Source organism: Ailuropoda melanoleuca, chromosome 8, assembly GCF_002007445.2.
Source record: "Ailuropoda melanoleuca isolate Jingjing chromosome 8, ASM200744v2, whole genome shotgun sequence".
In the NCBI taxonomy this organism is placed as follows: domain Eukaryota; kingdom Metazoa; phylum Chordata; class Mammalia; order Carnivora; family Ursidae; genus Ailuropoda; species Ailuropoda melanoleuca.
The window spans coordinates 69901540-69919298 of NC_048225.1; the positions used below are offsets into that span (position 1 = coordinate 69901540).

Below are 17759 nucleotides of genomic sequence, written 5' to 3' on the forward strand. Positions count from 1 at the left end.
TCCTGGTGAAGGGCAACAAACATTTACAGTTGGTCATTTGGGTTCATTTTCGGGATAGTTTAGCTTGGAATGTGTTTGCTCTCCAGCCAAAGCCACCAGCAGCATGGCTACTGTGGAACAAGCTGGGTTTGTTCCCGGACAGCGTGGAGAAGCAACACCAGGGACATCCACAGGGTGTCTCGCGAAGAGGCGACAGAAAGGTGCTGGTGGTTTGGGCTTGTGTTAGGTGATTTGAGGCAGGTTTAAGACAGAAGGTGTAGCTCGGGATGGGAGGCTGTCGGGAAGCAGGGGAAAGTCCACAGTAAGTATCTCCACCAACCTAATCCATGCGGGACGAAGCACGAAATAGGGTAAAGCAGCAGTCACTCATGTTAACCGGGAGGGGGTTGTTTTGTCATTTTTGTGGTTTGGACGGCGCTCATGTTTTCGGCTGTGTTCAGATGCGAAAATGAAGAGGTCTTGTTTTTCTCTTGATCGGTCACGAACAAGGTCACAGAATGGCCTTGTCTGAGGTCGGCGCTCTGTGGAAGTGGTGACGTTCATCAGGAGGGCACTGTGAGAGCCTGAGCACCAGCCCAGCTCCCCAGCGTGAGGGGATGGGCTTTTCTTCTCCTCATACAGGAATTCCAGAACTTCAAAGATAGCAAAAGATAGTAATCTCATGTGTTACTTTTTATTTATATCCTGGTTTAATTCAGAAATAATTTGCTGTGATTCTGAAAGATACTGAGTCTCTCCCAGTTTTCCACACCCAGGCACTTCAAAACCACAACCTGCAGTCGGAAGAAGGTTTGAAATGGTCTAGTCTAGAGGCTTTGCAAACTTTTCCTCCATCAAGGTATTTATGATCATATCGGACATACGTAGGATCCACTGTTAGTGTAATTCCAACCTGTTCTTCTCTCATTGAAGAATAAACTCAATTCATTTCAACACAAAGCAGAAATTATTTGTATCATTAGTACTTTATAAAATTAGGAAATATTGAGACAAGGCCCATAAGAGATCCCAAAGCAACCGTTTCCCTACCATCTGTTCTGTCTAAAGCCTTGAGCTGATGAGAATAGACTGAGGCCAGAGAGGGAGATTGACACGCCTGGAGTCACAGGACTCATCCGTTCAAGGACTGTGCTCAGACCATCCTTCCATCACCAGCGCCCCCCACCCCGTCATTGCTGGACTCCCCTCCCATGTCTGGTCCCCTTCCCTCATTCGTACTCCTTGGATTCATCTGCTGACATTGAGCCAACCCCTCCCCCCACGTCCTCTACGTCCCCACACACCCACCCCTCCACCTTCCCACGCACGTTTCCACATTCGCAGCCTGCAGTCTCCGCACACATGTGATGGAGTCAGCAGAGCTGCAAAGCTCGTAGCAAAACTATGTGTGATTAAAAATCTACAGCTTTCCCCTCAGCCTGTGATCTTCATAAGGGTAGGGATTCTTACAACCTTTGGGCTTCATCAGAGACTGTCCCACAAAAAGGGTGTCCTCAGCGAATATCTCCTGCACTTGCTGCCGTGGACGATGGGGGTGAGGGTGGGACAGTGTGGAGCAGAGGGCGGTGATCTTTAGAAGGGACTGGGCTTACTTCACTAAGACCACCTGAGACGAATGCCTGCTTGCCAACCTTCACACTCGTCTTGCCAACTGCCACCTGCAGCTTCATTTCTGAATTTCACAGACGGTTCACACAGGGTCCAAGATGGTGCTCTGGGCGTGCTTCCTGAACACTGTCTCCCTGCCTCCTCCTTCTCCCGTCCTCCCCGTCGTAAATGGCCACACTGCATTTATCAACCTCATCACAATTTTAGATTGTCTTGGCCTTCATGTATCTTCCCAAGGGAATGGAAGGTCCTTGAAGGCACGCACCATTTCTGGGTGTTCACCTTTGCTTTCTCGTATTTTTTGAATGAATGGATGAATAAGAGGAAACATAAGGTGGCAGTGAGAAAAGCTGATCTTGGCAAACTGAAAAGTGGGCTGCAAAGGCATCTACCGAGAACAAAAGATTTGGTGCAGTTCGTGCTGGAAAGGCAATCCAGAAACAACAGGCTGTGCTTGTCTCTATATTTTTAATTCAGTGTTAAACTATTGATAAGACTTCAGAAATAATTTTATCATATGTTTATTTCAGCCATATTATTTTCTTCCTAAGTTTCTGTAATATAACCTTTATAATAATCGCATTCTTTGCCTTTCTGAAAAGTTAGAAATGTTATGATCTTAAAATAATTTTTGCTCAACCTTTTAAAGATTTTATTTATTTATTCATTTTAGAGAGAGGGAGAGTGCACACGTGTGCGTGCGTGCAAAAGCATTGGGGGGGAGGGAGAGAGAAAGAATCTCAAGCAGACTCCCTGCTGAGCACAGAGCCCAATGCAGGGCTCAGTCTCATGACCTTGAGATCACGACCTGAGCCGAAATCAAGAGTAGAACACTTACTGACTGAGCCAGCCAGGTGCCCCTTTCCTTGACCTCATAAAGAAACTGGTGGTGGTTTTATTTAAGCTTCTGAGAGATTCCAGGACGGCAGTTGTCAGAAGGCAGGAAAGCCTATGGTGGAAAGGTACAGGACAGAGTCAAAGCATGACACCAAGTTCACACTGCGGGAGGAGACCATCCTACGCTCTTCTTCAAGGTCTCCTGAAGACTACCTGCCTCGGATCACCTGGTTAAGATGGCAGATTCCAGCCCCCAACCCAGACCTACAAATCGAGGTGCAGGGGATAGCAGCAACCACGGGTGTCTCACTCTGCTGGGGCCGCCTTCACAAAATACCATAGAGCAGGCGGTTTAAATAGCAAATGTATTTCTCACGGTCCCAGAGCCTAGGAAATGCCATGATATGGGTACCCGCCAACTTGGTTTCTGGTGAGAGTTTTCTTCTTGGCTTGCAGATATCCATGTTCCTGCTGTGTCCTCACATGGGGTGTTGGAAGCAGGCAGAGCAAGCCTGGTGTCTTGTAAGAGCACGATCCCGTGGTGGGCACCCCGTCCTCACGACCTCAACTAAACCTCATCACCCCATAGGCTTGATGGGGTTCGGGAAATGCTACCCCAAGATATCATAACTTGACTTATTAAATATTTCAAGCTCAAGGAGTCTGAGGAAACTGCAGAAGCAGGTAGTCACTCTGACGCTAACAGTCTGTAACGCTCCCCAATGCTAGTTGTATTCCAGATGATTCTGAAGTTTCAGAACTCTTGAGTTAGGGCACCTCTAAACCTCTCTGAACTCCCCCCTCGTCAATAATAACATATCCTGGGGGTTTACAGTGGACCCTGGCATTTCCTAAGTCCCTCTACCTGCTTTTTAATTCCCGCAACTACTTTATGAAATATTATCACCCCCATTTTATCAATGAAAAGAAATGGAAGCAAAGAGGTATAAATACTTTGCCCAAGGTCACACAGGAAATTGTGGGAGTGGAGGTCCAGACCCGGGCCACCTGGTAGCAAGGACCAAAATCTTGCTGCCCTCTTCCTGTGAACTGCTCTCTGTTTGGAAGACAAAACAAGTTCCTTTTTCAGAACCATAAGGGAGTTTCCAGGTCAAGTGTCAATATCTTGGTAAATGAGACAGAGACAGAGGACTGTCCTTCTTGCCCTGGAAAGGCATTGTACAGAACAACCACATTGCTACAAATCTCTTAAAAACAGGAAAGGGACCCCATTTTGTTAGGCCAGGCCTTCCTGTAGTGGGCAAAAGAAAACAAATCCACACTGTACATAGGATTTTTAACCAAGGAAATGCAATCAAATCCAGGGAAAGTCAAGTTTAGAATGCAAACTATCCAGATAATCCCATCAGCCCTTTGCCACCTCCTTAACTATTTACAAATTCTGTCCATTTTTATAGTTTTTTTCTAACCTTGCACTGCAGTATATTTTTCTCCAGTTTCCATTAAACAATCCATTTTCTCAGAAAATATTATAAACTCTTTGAGATAAGGGATCTCCGATGTAGACAAAATTACCACCACTGGGCACCTTGTCTGTCCAGGTGGGTGTTGATGGAACAATAGTGTGGGTGCTCTGAATGCCACAGGCTGCTCCTTGGGGCCCGGAAGGGTCAGGTTGCCCTGTCCCTGAGCTGGTCCTCAGCTGCATGACCCTGGCCTCTACCTGTCTGTGCACCAGAGGACAGCTACCTCTCATTGACAACTTCATGTCACCACACTCATCTAAGACCAACAAGAAACCCCAATAATAATGAACAACTTTTAAAAGGAGCACCATCAAATAACCAAAGTGATCAGCATCCCCCCCCCTCCGGAAACTAACTCACATGAGAAGCCAGGTTATAATCAGACAGTTGCTTGATGAACGTAGAGACAAAACAAGACAAATGACATGTTTCTTAAGCTCCAGAGCTAACAGCCTCGAGAATTCTTCCCAAGAGTTTTAACTCCCAAACATACGCCGTGATTTACCCTCCGAACAGCTCAGCAATAATGCTGACGTCACACAATTTGACTCATTCTTTTTTCTCCTTTTCCTAAACTCTGCATCAGGAATTCTTAATCTGATACAGGAGCCACCAAAAAGGGCATGCAAAATTTGTTCATATTTCAGATGTCCTTGGGAAAGAGTTCATAAAATTCACTGAATTTTAAATATATTACATATACACATATAATTTTAAAAATTAGTAATATAGTCTAAATTCATTGTAACAGATTCTAATTTTTCAAAAAATATTCATACTAATGACAAATATTCATTCATACATATATTTTCAATGTAATTATACTATATACAGTATATTGTTCAGTAATGTCTTTTCCCCAGAATGTATATATCTTGGACATGTTTCTAACATTCTTTCTAGCATGATACACCATAAAATTGATTTATCTTCACTATTTTTATTTTCCCATGCCTCTACGTATGGTGAATTATGCTGTTACTGTCCTTCATGCTCTTTCTCCAAAGAGCCAAACACTCTTGCCCCACACCTTCCCCTGGACTGTGCCCCCCCTGCCCTTGATTCCCTAGGGGAGACCCACCCTGCCGGCAGTATGGGTACTCCTCCCGCTTCTCCCTGACCAGTTAGCTTTCTCTTCATAGCCTCACCTTCTTTATCACCTTCAAGCAGCCTGAAATTATGGTGGTTATCTGTGCTTCTTCTCTGCCTTGGTTCTGAGTCTTTGAGAAAACTTTCCCCTCCGATTGTCCCTAGGCGTGAGCCTAGTCCAGAGCTGGTCCTCACAGGCATCTGCTGAATGCGTGCTTGTCTAATTTTCACACTCTCATACAAATACTCCAGGGCTCCTAGAAATAGCATAATTTTTTAAAAGATTTTATTTATTTATTTGAGAGAGAGAGAGCCTGTACAAGCAGGGGGAGCGTCAGGCAGAGGGAGAAGCAGACTCCCCACTGAGCAGGGAGCCCGATGTGGGACTCGATCCCAGGACCCCTGGATCATGACATGAGCCAAACGCAGATGCTTAACTAACTGAGCCACCCAGGCATCCTCTCCTTTGACATTTTTAGACATGTTAATTCCGTTATCTATGACGTAAAAATAGAAGAGGTAGAGAGCTCAAATGAAAAGAGCCCACTGTAGCTGGCGGTGTCGTCAGGGACGTTGTTATGAGGGCTTTAATCCTGGGGGCTCTCTCTGGACCTTCTCATTTCCGGATTACTGTGCTACAGACCTCTGGTCTTGCCCATTCGCATGTGGCTCTTTCCAAGTCACATGACCAGGTTTTACAGATGAGAAAATCCAGCTCAGGGATTAAGGAACTCTCCCCAGCCCCCAGGGCCCAGCCCATCTTTTGAAACTAGATCTGTCTGATTACAAAGCCCAGGACTTTCCAGGACACTTCAGCCACCAGGAGCATTGCTGGCCAAGGTTATTTGCTCAAACTATTCTGCTGAATTGGTTTTACCAGAGCTGAAACAGAATGGACACAGATCCACCATAATAAGGGTGCTTCTCCAGTGGGTGGAAGGGAAAGAGAGTGGTCATACTGCCCAGGATAGTCCGGGCACTCGAACTCAGCTCCTGTGACTCTATCAACCTGCCTTGAGAACCTCTGAGCTGGGGGAAGTTTGGAGGAAGATGGGAAACAGTCTCCCAGTGAAGTGACAGTACCTGCTTAGAATCTCACTGCAGGCCTTAAGACTAGCACACAGACTGGGGACAGACCTGCAGGGATTGACACAGCTAGGATGACGTGTCTGTAAATATGAAATCAACAAAGGTTTGAAAAAGCCTTTTTCTTCATTATTATAGTTATAACAAAAGCAAAACAAACAAGCAAAACCCCTTTATTGCTGTGTTTTACTCCCTCTTCCCCCATAACTCAATCTTGATGGTGAGCCATGTGAATTAAAAAAAAAAAAATCTGAGGTCAACTGGGAATAGGTGTACAGCTATTTGACTTATTAGCCACCGTGTGATTTGGGGAGGATGGAAGGTAGGGAGGGAAGGAGTGACTCATGCACTGAAGCCAGCAAGGAGTAAGAGTCTTGACCAAAAAGGCAACAATCATTCTTTTTAATATATTGTTAATAACATTGTCTAAACATAACACTAGATATAATTTTTTTAAAAAACCTAAACAAAAGAATAGTAGTAGTACCTTAATACGTAGCAAAGCTATACTAAGAACTCTATGATTTCATCTTTGCAATTACTACTTTCTTTCTAGATGCCAGCAAATTCTCCCATTTTCCCAAGTATTTGTTGAGAACCTAGGATCTGCCCATTGACATGGAGTCCCAAGAGAAGAAAGGCAGTCTTTGTCCTTGAGGACTATAGAGTGTTGTTAAGGAGTTAAGATGTGGTTATACCACATGCAAGTCAGACTATCCATGCCAAAGGATGGATTATTTAATAAATGCAGTTGAGACAAGGAGCTTGCCATTTGGAATGAAAGGGAACCATGAGTCCTAAATCAAATCTTACATTAAAAATAAATTCCAGATGGATTAAATATTTTAATGTAAAAACAATGAAACTATTATGTACCAGAGGAAAACAAAGCGTGGGTGTATAATCTGATAATGTTGGCATGGAGACCACCCTTCTCACCATGACACAAACCCCATAAGGAAAAGACTACCAGTCTTGACCACATAAAAAAATGAAAATAAAAATTTCTAGATAACCCTATAATTATAATCGAAGGGAAAACAGAGGAGAAAAATACTTGTAACTCATATGGCACACTGCTGATTTCCCTTATATACGAAAAGATCTTTCTACTTAATAGAAATAAATTAAAAATTAAGATCCAAAAGGCCCGTAAACACCAAAATGCTTAACAATGATTATAGAAATTCAAGTTGAAACAACACTGAGGTTTTTCATGTAATAGATCGGTAAATATATTTAAAGGTTGATATCATCCAGTGCTAATTATTATGTGATGGAATTCACACGTTCAGTGGGAATATAAACTGGTAAATCCAGCACCCCCTAAAACAGAAGCAAGAGAGGCCTCTTTGTAATTTAGAGGACCCCATTCAGGCCCTGATGTGCTGCGGACTTCCCCATCGTGGGGAATATTCTATAGCCTTAAGACAGCGGACTCATCCGGAGCCCACTCTGCACCCCTTCTAGATCTTTCTCCAGACATCTAGGGCCGTGCACTCCTAGTGGCCGGTTCAGGAACTACACAGGACTCTCATTTCCTTAGACCATTTTCCCAAAGGGAGATCGTGCTGCTGGCATGTGCATCTCTGACCCGGAGGGATAGCCAACAGGTGGCTGATTGCAGGGCTCTGGATAAACTTGCATATGAAGCTTGAAGCCAGTGAGTTCACAGGGAAGCACACGAAACTCTGCCTTGACTCTGTAGAGTCCGACCAGGGGTGGGAGGGAAAGGGAAGATGGCCCCAGGGCCGTGGACCCACTCAGAACTTCCCAGCCTCCAACTTCAAGGACTCCAAAAACTCTAAATTTGAAACTGGACTTCTAAGTAATAACCACGGTGTATTTGTCAAAGTAGGAGGATAGAACATACTTTACTGAACAGTCTGCTGTTTGATTCAAGGATTTACACACATATTACGCACATCTTCACTCGTACTTCTGTTACGGACCCACAAGCGTTAGGGTGCGTCTGGACATACTCATGTAGAAAAATATTTGGTAAAAACTTTTTTAAATTTAAAAAATATTCATATTTGTCCACCCAGAAATTCCCTGTCCAGAAATTTATGAGGTAGGAATAGTCGTATAAGTCATACAAATAGTCACAAATTTAAGCACATATTAATACGAATATTTACAACATCTTCATAATTATGAGGATAATAATAATAGTAATAAAATGCCAAGCACTTTACTGAGCACTTTAAATATTACCACTGAATCCCCACAACTAGGTGAGATTAATACTATTATCTCTCTTTTATAGAAAAGAAAATTAAACTTTAAAGAGAGTACCCAGTTTCCATTCATTTAGCTTTTAAGTGGCCGAGCTGGGGAGTTGGGATTTTTTTTCAACTTCAAATTCTGACATTTTTCAAGATTAAAAAAAATTTATAAAAGTGGGTCTTTTGTAAATCTGTTTTAAAAAGTTAAAGAATAAGTGAGACAGAGAAAGATGAATACTGTATGATCTCACTTATATGTGCAATCTAAAAAAAAAACTCCCCAAACGCAGATACAGAATACAGATTAGTAGGGAAGGGGGCAGGGGATGGTGAATGGGATCAAAAGATAGAGACTTTCAGTTATAAGATAAGTTTTAAGGATGTAATGCACAGCATGGTGATAGAGTTAACAGTACTGTATTGTGTATTTGGAAGTTGCTAAGAGTAGTTCTTATCCCAAGAAAATGCTTAACTTTGTGCGGCAATGGGTGTCAGCTGCGCTTTACTGCGGTGATCATTTTGCAATAGACACATACATCAAACCTTTATGTTGTACACTTTATTTTTTTTAAGATTTTATTTATTTATTCGACAGAGATAGAGACAGCCAGCGAGAGAGGGAACACAAGCAGGGGGAGTGCGAGAGGAAGAAGCAGGCTCATAGCAGAGGAGCCTGATGTGGGGCTCGATCCCATAACGCCGGGATCACGCCCTGAGCCGAAGGCAGATGCTTAACCGCTGTGCCACCCAGGCGCCCCTATGTTGTACACTTTAAACTGATATGATGTTATACAACAATTATCTCAAAAAAGTGCACCTTGAAAAAATAAGTTGAAGAAATTGTATGATAAATACATACGTACTTACCACCAGCTTTCAACATTTCACGATGGTTTTATGAATACATTTTTTAAAGGTTTTATTTATTTATTCATGAGAGATAGAGAGGCAGAGGGAGAAGGCAGGCTCCCTGCCCAGGGAGCCTGATGAGGGACTCCATCCCAGGACTCCAGGATCATGACCTGAGCCAGAGGCAGGCACTTAACTGAGCCATCTGAATATATTTCCTTAAATTGCTGACTCACTTCAAAGTCTACTGAAGACACATCTTAAGCCTAAATATATACATTAAAATTATATTCTCCAACATTACAACACCATTATCCACCTAAGAAAATTCATGATTTTCTACACACCACCTAATACCAGACTATATTCAGATTTCCATAATTCTTCCCCAAAATGTCTTACACTTCTCTTATTTTCTCCAGACCAGGATCTAGCCTGAGTCGTAGATGCCCTGCTGCCAGGTTGCGTGGGAACGCGCCTTGAACAATGCTGGACTGACTGGCTCTTTGCAAGGATGGGGGAGGTGGGGTAGGGAGGAGCCCTGTGAAAGGCTGAAAATGCTCCTTGATAAGGGGTCAGGACATGGTGCTTTTGCTCTGGATTGCGTGCTGACAAAACCCAAAGGCAATTCTATGATTTTCTTAATTTTTTTTTCTAGAAGCAGGAGGAACAAAGCAGGGAAGGGAGACTTTGGGCCATTTTTGTGGTTTGGACAACGTTCTTGTTTTTGTCTGTCCTTAGAGAGGATTACAGAGAGGTCTGGCTTTTTTGTCTTGCTCCATCCTGGTCACAGAGTGACCTGATTTTTGTTCTGTGAGGTTATGTTGGTCAGAACTCCATGGCCTAGCTTGTTAGCGGCAGGCCTGCTCGGCTGGCAATATTTCCTTCTCTGAGTTCACATTACATTTGGTTGTTACCTCGTGCTTGTCTCTGTTAATCTAATACAACCCTCCTACTTAAAAAAAAAAAAAAAGTGACTTTTTGAAACCTCGTCCAATCGTCCCATAGAAAATCTCACATTCTAGATTAATCTGTTTATTTCTTTGTAATGGTATTTAGTTTGATCCAGTAAATTGGAAAATAGGTGTAGGGGCTCTGTAAGATTCACATCAAACTTCTCACGCAACAAGACTTCACAAGCAATGCTGTGAGGTTAATACATCCCGTCAGGAGACACGATATTAGATCATCTCCTGATGAGTGATGTTAAGTTTGATAACCTGCGTAAGGTGTGGCAGCAAATGTCTCTATTATAAACGTACAGTCAGTGAGTTGCTCAGTCTGTGGGGTAACATTGGGTACGCCCCAAGTACCCTCCCGCCCAGGACCCTCCTTCTGCATCTCTGATCACCCTTACCTGTGTCAACGACTTCCTCAGGGATTGCAAAAGGGTTATTTTCTATTCTATTGTTCCTTCTACGTTTATGAAGTGGCATTTTGCTCTAAACAATATTCCCTTATCGTCTGGCAATGAACTGCGGTTCCTCCCGAGAAAGAATCCATGACTTCTTAGTGATACCAGAAATGGAAGGAGAAAAACACTCACTTGTCTTGATCTGGGGTCACTGATATGGCTAAAATTCAACATGGGAGGGGAAATGATGAAGCGTGCGTTCCATCTTTTCCCTGAGAAGTGTCCTTTCCTTGGGGAATGGGACCTAGAAACCAAGATCTGGTGACTGGGGGCACTTATGGGGACTGGCTTGATATTGCTTCCAGACCCTTTGAGGAAACAGCTAAAAAAAACAAGCACACAACACACACAAGAATTCATACTAATATTTCCAGTCCAAATACTGACAGCTTTATCTTACAATATACATAAAATAATTTAAAATTATAAATTGTGTCACTATTACCAATAGAACTACAGGGCAATTCTTAATATTTAACTGTAGTACTTTTTTTTTAAGATGTATTTATTTTTTTTTAAAGATTTTATTTATTTATTCGACAGAGATAGAGACAGCCAGCGAGAGAGGGAACACAAGCAGGGGGAGTGGGAGAGGAAGAAGCAGGCTCATAGCGGAGGAGCCTGATGTGGGGCTCGATCCCATAACGCCGGGATCACACCCTGAGCCGAAGGCAGACACTTAACCGCTGTGCCACCCAGGTGCCCGAAGATGTATTTATTTATTTTAGAGAGCATGAGGGAGCGGGGTGGAGGGGCAGAGAGAGAGGGAAAGAGAGAGCCTCAAGCAGACTCCCCATTGAGCAAGGAGCCCAAAGGCGGGGCTCAATGCAGAGCTCGATCTCACCACACTGAGTTCAGGATTTGAGCCAAAATTAAGAGTCGGGCATTTAACCCACTGAGCCACCCAGGCGCCCCTAACTGTAATACTTTTAATCTCAGAGTATAGCTACTCAAAATATGCTGTCACATTACTGTTTTCAAAAGTACTTAATCTTTTTCCCTGTGATGTTAAAATTTGATATTCAGTTTATATTATCAGTTTTACACTTGCTTTTTTATTTCCCTTTGATGTATTTTTACATTTTTTAAATATATGAAACATTTATACTATTCAAAAGTTAAACCTTTATGAAAAATATGCTCAGAAAAGTCGTACATCCGTCTCTGTCCCTTCCACCTCGCTCCTCCCCTCGATAGGTAACTTAAAATGGGCAAAAGCCACTGCTGAAAAACATTTTTGAGACAACAGGTAAATTAGTTACTTTCCCTGAGTTTTAGGTGAAGCCAAGGTATAACTGATAATTGTATTAATGTGGTTATAATATTGGGGTTGTGTAGGTATAAAACGACATTCGAAATAGAGTGATGTAATAAAGATTTGCAAATCAGCGCATGTGGAATGCTCATCAGGAATATGATAGGGGCTCCTGGGTGGCTCAGTTGGTTAAGTGTCTGACTCTTGATTTCGGATCAGGTCATGATCTCAGTGTCGTGAGATCCAGCCCCACATTGAGCTCTGCACTGGGCATGGACCCTGCTTGGGATTCTCCCTCTCCCTCTCCCTCTACCCCCCCCTATAAAAAAAAAAGAAAAAAATATGATAAACTTGTCCCCTTGTACCTGATGCCTGATACTAACCTCTTCTTTAAGACAAATCTTCAAAGATCTGGAAGCTGTGTTACATCTTACTTATTGCAAGTTGCTGATTGAAGCCCAAGCGTTACAAATACCCAATACAAATCAGCATTACGGAGTTTCTGCGGCCGGCTTTGCTCTCTAGGAGCACAAACAAGGAGTTGCTATAATTGAGTAGTTGCAACAGGATCACATGGACCAAAAATCCTAAAATATTTACTATTTGGTCTTTTATAGAAAAAAATGTGCCAACCTCTGCTTTAGGGGCAATTGATAACATAGCTTTCTATGTTATCATCGCCTGCGTCAGATTATTCTTAGGTATTTAATGATTTGAACCATTTAAAGTTCTTTTTTCTTAAATTTATTTGAGAGAGAGCGCACGTGCACGTGAGGAGGAAGGGGGCAGAGGGAGAGAAGCTCACGCAGTCCCCTGCTGAGCACAGAGCCCTGGGCAGGGCTCCATGTCAACCACCCCGAGAGCAAGACCTGAGCCGAAATCAAAAGCTGGAGGTTCGACTGACTGAGCCACCAGGTGCCCCTCAAAGGTCTTTTTCTAATTGTTGCCTTTATATAAAATATTTTTTATTTTTGTATTTACTTTGTGGTCAATGAATTTCTTAATTGACTTAATTCTAACCATTTATCTGTTGATTAGTTTTGATACTGTTATAGTTATTTCATATGAAAATAACTGATTTATTTTTTCCCTTCTAGTCTCTACACCTTTATTTTTTATTTATTGCACCGGCTAGGATCACCGACACATGTTAAACAGAAATGCTGATAACCAGTATCTTCTTTCCTAATCACAAGGGGAGAGAGTTTTTTTAAAAACAAAGCTTTTATGTAAGTACCATTATATTCAAGGGATACATTTTTTGCATTTTTCTCTACTTATCTGAGTTTTCATATTATGTTTTATAACTTAATCTTTTTCCTTAATATAAGCATTGCCATTAAATGTTACATAAATATTTTTCTATAACATCTTAATATCTACACGGTATTCCATCATAGACTTAGACCTTTATTTAATCAATCTCCTGGTGTCCTAGTCTGTGACAAATTAACCACCTTCCTTTTCTCATTTCCCACAATGATTTCTACTCATAGGTGCGTAGTATGTATAAGGCCGGTGCTATTCTAGGCACTAACTAGCCTACAGAGCTAAAGTTGCTCGCAACAAGTTTACTTTGGTTAGAAGACCTTGACACGTAAGGAAGAGCTTGGGCAAAGGGCAGGGGAAGTTTGGACTTAGTACGTGTTGGAATAAGAAGATGCTGGAAGAAGTGTAAGGTGAGCCTGGAGAGACATGGAGGGACCCAGGGCTGAATTTTATCCTGGGAGCAAGGCAGCAGCAGGTAAAAAATAGGATACAATTTGAATTTTTAAAAAGTTCTCTGGCTGACTCCTTTTATTTTTTTAAAGATTTTATTTGAGAAAGAAAGCAAGAAAGCTAACAAGAGTATGAGTGGGGGGAGGGGCAGAGGGAGAAGCACTCTCCGCTGAGCAAGGAGCCCAATGTGCGGCTCGATCCCAGGACCCTGAAATCATGACCTGAGCTGAAGGCAGACGTTTAACCAACTGAGCCACCCAGGTGCCCCCACCCCTGCTGACTCCTTTTAAATCTTCAGGTCTCTGAGGTAAGAGTTCACCTGATGACCGGATTGACCTATCAGCCAAGATGCTACCAGTCCTCTTCAGCCACACCCCCACCAGGTCAGTCTCAACATAATGGCACAACCCAATATGACACACTTCTGACTTTGAAATCACTGAAGAAAATATAGAAATCTACTGAAAGCTTTTCAGGGATGAAGGAGGGAGTTACACTACATATATTGCAGCAGAAACTTAATATCTTTGAATATTTGCCCTCCCCACAAAAGTCCCACTACATATGTTAGGGCCCAAATACTTTTATGAAGACTCCAGCTTTCTCCTCACAGCCCCTTCCCTCAGCCCCACCCTAGTGCTTTCCCTCCGCATCTCTTGATCCTTTTTCTGTGCTAGTAATCTGGTCATCTTGTAATTCAATCTTTGCTGCCATTTTGAATGTTTGTTAAAATGGGGAGGGAGGGAACAGGAAAGTACAAGGAAGGGAGGACAAAGATGTTCAGGGGTAGATAATAATGGCTTTTGGTTTGCTCTGAACAATTAATGCTTGGGTTGCCATTTATTTTTAAAATTATAAGCAGTTGTATATCTTTCAATTTTACAGTTTCTGATATTTTTCACAAATAAAATATTTTAAAGCAAAAAAACTCCCTCTCCCTCATAAAAGAAAAAGCTATTCTTGATATCTTAAAGAGACCCAATCGAGACTATGCCTAAAATTTATAAGCATGAGCCTGAGTGCCTTTGTCCACTGCTCCTCTGTGTTCAAGTGGGTTCTGATGGAATAGAACTCACCACTGCTTCTAGAGTCTTCCATTACGCCACTCTCCACATGAATCCTGCAGGGCAGGCAAAGACCCCCCTTGCCTTTCTCAGCCTCTTCCTTGAACTGCTGCATGCAGTCCAAAAAAGCCATCATTGCCTGGTCAAATTTGACATGCAAGCAAGTTCTCTGCCCCGCGGTGTAGAACAGCGGCAGCTCAACGGGGTCAGCCGTTACAGACTTCAGACAGGACCGCTCTCCACAGGGGACTAGTCGATACCTCTGAAACTCCAGCCCAATTTTGTTGGACAGGGCAAGGAGCAGCAAGGCTGTCTGGCCCCAGGCCATGTTAATCTCCTTCCAGCTCACGGGGATGGTGGGGAGGCAGCCCAATCTGAAGCTATTGATGATGCCCACAGGGCCATCATGCCTGATCTCAAAGGTGGCATTGAAGACGTTGGTCTTCGTCAGCCGGCCCCACTGGATCTGGGCATATCTCAGCTGGTGCTTTATGCTCCTCAGCTGGTCCTGCAGTTCCAGTTGCTGCCATTGCAAGTTACTATAATCCCTCCAGTACTGCTCGTTCTGCTGGTCGAGCGCCTTCGTCTCTGCCCGGGCGGCCTCCAGATCTGCTGCTATTCTTTCTCGGTTCTTCTCCACCTCCTTCAGCTCCTGCATCAGCGTCGCCTCCTCCAGCTCCAGGCCCTCCAACTCCCCCTGCAATGTCTTCTTCTCCTCCTCACGTATCCTCCCCATCCAATATTTGTACTTCTGGTTCTCAGATTCTACAATAATGAGCTGGGTGTCCACTTGTTCTAAAAGTTCGTCGGTACAGTCCTCACATAGGGGGCGGTCCATATCTTCTTCACCAGTGAGGATGTCAAAAATGTCCCTCGCAGTCTTCTGGATGTTACTGAGCGTTCTTGCTGAGTCAAACTTTCCAAGCAAGATGAACTTGTTAGAACTGTCTCTTGACATCTTGCCATTGCCAGGGAGGGTAGAACAGGAGGCACCATCTTGCAGCTTCTCACTGTCCGTCTCCACCTTGGAGGGAGGGCCACGCTGCAGGGTTTCTCCTGGCTCCTTCTGAGCTGAGGCGAATGTGGAAGCTGCAGATTCTTGGGTGCTCTCGAGACCCAAGGTCCCCGTGGACTGATCCAGCTTCATGGGCTGCCTGCAGCCCTGGCAAATGAAGCGGGTGAAGGACATGGTAGAGGCCTTGGCTCTCACTCTAATTCCAAGTTTGCTCTGGGTGCCCACTTATCCATTTATACCTGTTTAAGCTTCTTGAAAGTAGAGATTCTTTTGAAATGCATATCTCTCCCTGTCATTCTTCTACTTAAAGCCTTACGTTGGTACCCGCCTTACATACCTCTGGCCTCCTGTAGCTCCTTTTAGACAAGTGATTCTTTCTAAAAGGAAAATCTGATCATCTCACTTTGTCCTTCGACAATTCCAAGGCATCATCTTAAGAGTAATCTTTATAAATTAAGCTCTGATCATGGCACTTTCCTCCTTAAAATGGTTTTACGCTCTTATCTTACCTTAAAATAAAGTCCCATTATCTTAACCTGACACCAAGGCCTCTGCTCATTTTCCCAGCTACTTCTCTCCCAGTTTCCTGCCACCTTCACCCATGGGCTTCTCCATGATCCCTGGAGTGATGGGTGGAAAGGATCTACTATACAAAGTATGCTTTTCCTCACCCTGATACATCTCCCCAAAGGGTGGTTGAATAGCAGAATCAGTTTGGAACTGCTTTCAATGTCATGGTCAATTCTGAGTCCTGATTCATCCTTGGGAGTAGAATGGCAAAGTATATTCATTGCCAAACACTAAACCTCATTTTAATTACCCACCCACCAAAACCAAACAAATCCAAGCCACACCTGGCTTTGAGTTTGAACCAGCCCAGACAGATGATGCCCCAAACAAGCTAAGGAACACAGAGGTGAAGGAGAGGAGAGATTGTTTCAGACTCTGGTTTATCTAACAAGGGAATGATGTTTCCAGGATAATCCAGGATTCCTCTGTGGAGCCTTCCTTTCATGAAGGAGTCAGGGGAACTGGAGTGTTGTTTATAGCTGGGAAGGAAATCCCTTATTTTTGGATATCATCCTTCTAATTCTTACCTCCTCATTCCAGGGTCCCCTTTGGGAAGACTGGAAGGGGACCAAGAGTGAAGATTCTATGGGTTGGAGGGTATTGGTGGCAGGGATTTTATGCACTTCTCTATTGTCAGCACTTAGATGAATTACCTTGTCCTCTCTTCCATTTCCAACCTGTGTTCCTTGGGCTTTGTCACAACCCTCTGGGAAAGATTCGTCTGTACCCACTGTCTCCAATTCCTCTTCTTCTGTTCTCTCTTAAACCCACTGGGATTCAACTTTAATCTCAGTACTTTATAGAAAGTCCTCATATCAAGCTCACAGCTGTTGTCTGCGGTGCTAAATTTAATCTCAGTGGAATAGGGAGAAAGGTCTTCAGCCAAAAGTGAGCATGGGGAGGAGATGTATGTGAGAGTCACCTAGGTGAATAGGAGACTGAATGGAGAAGAGAAGTGGCCTGATTGCTCTTCATTTGTAGTGGTCCACACGCGACTTGCTGTCATGAGTAGGTGTACAATTTTGTCCAGCCACCCACCTGCGTGGGTTTGTCAAGCAAGCAAGACTAAACCAGGGAGGCAGGAGAGAAGGTGCAAGCAGAGAAGTGGTTAGGAAGGTTGACGGCAATATATCCTGGGAAGGAAGAACAGGGGCGGTGGGAGAGACAGGGAAAAGGTGGAAGAGCTGATGTGCTTCTGTTCTAGGAGGCTGAAGGAGTGTCAGAATCAGGATGTCGGGAGACCAGATGAGCAAATACAGGAGGTGGTCAGAGGGTGTGAATGAACTGGACACAACAGAGCACTTGCTCCCTGTGGTCTGCAATCTTTCATCTCCCCATCCTGGAACAAACAACCTTTGTTCGGCTCCTCCAGGCACATGTCACAGTATTCTGGAGTCAGAGGGTCTTGGCTTCTAATATTGCTTACTTAACAGGTTACTTAACCCTTTGATGCTCAGATCTTCATTTGAAAATGAATGAAACAGAAGCCATCATAAGAGACTTGCTTTGATGATTAGACAAGATGATCTTTAGAACCT

General features: G+C 43.5%; 1 protein-coding gene across 1 annotated transcript; it reads right to left on the reverse strand.

Moving 5' to 3' along the window:
• Nucleotides 1-1399: 1399 nt before the first annotated feature.
• Nucleotides 1400-15825, reverse strand: BECN2 (beclin 2). The gene is made up of 3 exons (XM_019798892.1): nt 14649-15825; nt 1593-1672; nt 1400-1516 (listed from the first exon to the last, which is right to left on the reverse strand). Exons 1-3 carry the CDS (start codon nt 15823-15825, stop codon nt 1400-1402), a joined length of 1374 nt encoding a protein of 457 aa, XP_019654451.1.
• Nucleotides 15826-17759: the final 1934 nt, after the last annotated feature.

What these genes read in the sequence shown, in the direction of transcription:
- BECN2 (XM_019798892.1), bottom strand. Translation starts at nt 15,825, where the DNA reads ATGTCCTTCACCCGCTTCATTTGCCAGGGCTGCAGGCAGCCCATGAAG. An exon ending in GGAAGACTCTAGAAGCAGTG is followed by an intron (nt 1,673 to 14,648) that starts GTGAGTTCTATT and finishes TGTGAAATTCAG; the next exon opens with AAATGAAGCTGCAGGTGGCA. An exon ending in TCTCAGGTGGTCTTAGTGAA is followed by an intron (nt 1,517 to 1,592) that starts GTAAGCCCAGTC and finishes CGTCCACGGCAG; the next exon opens with CAAGTGCAGGAGATATTCGC.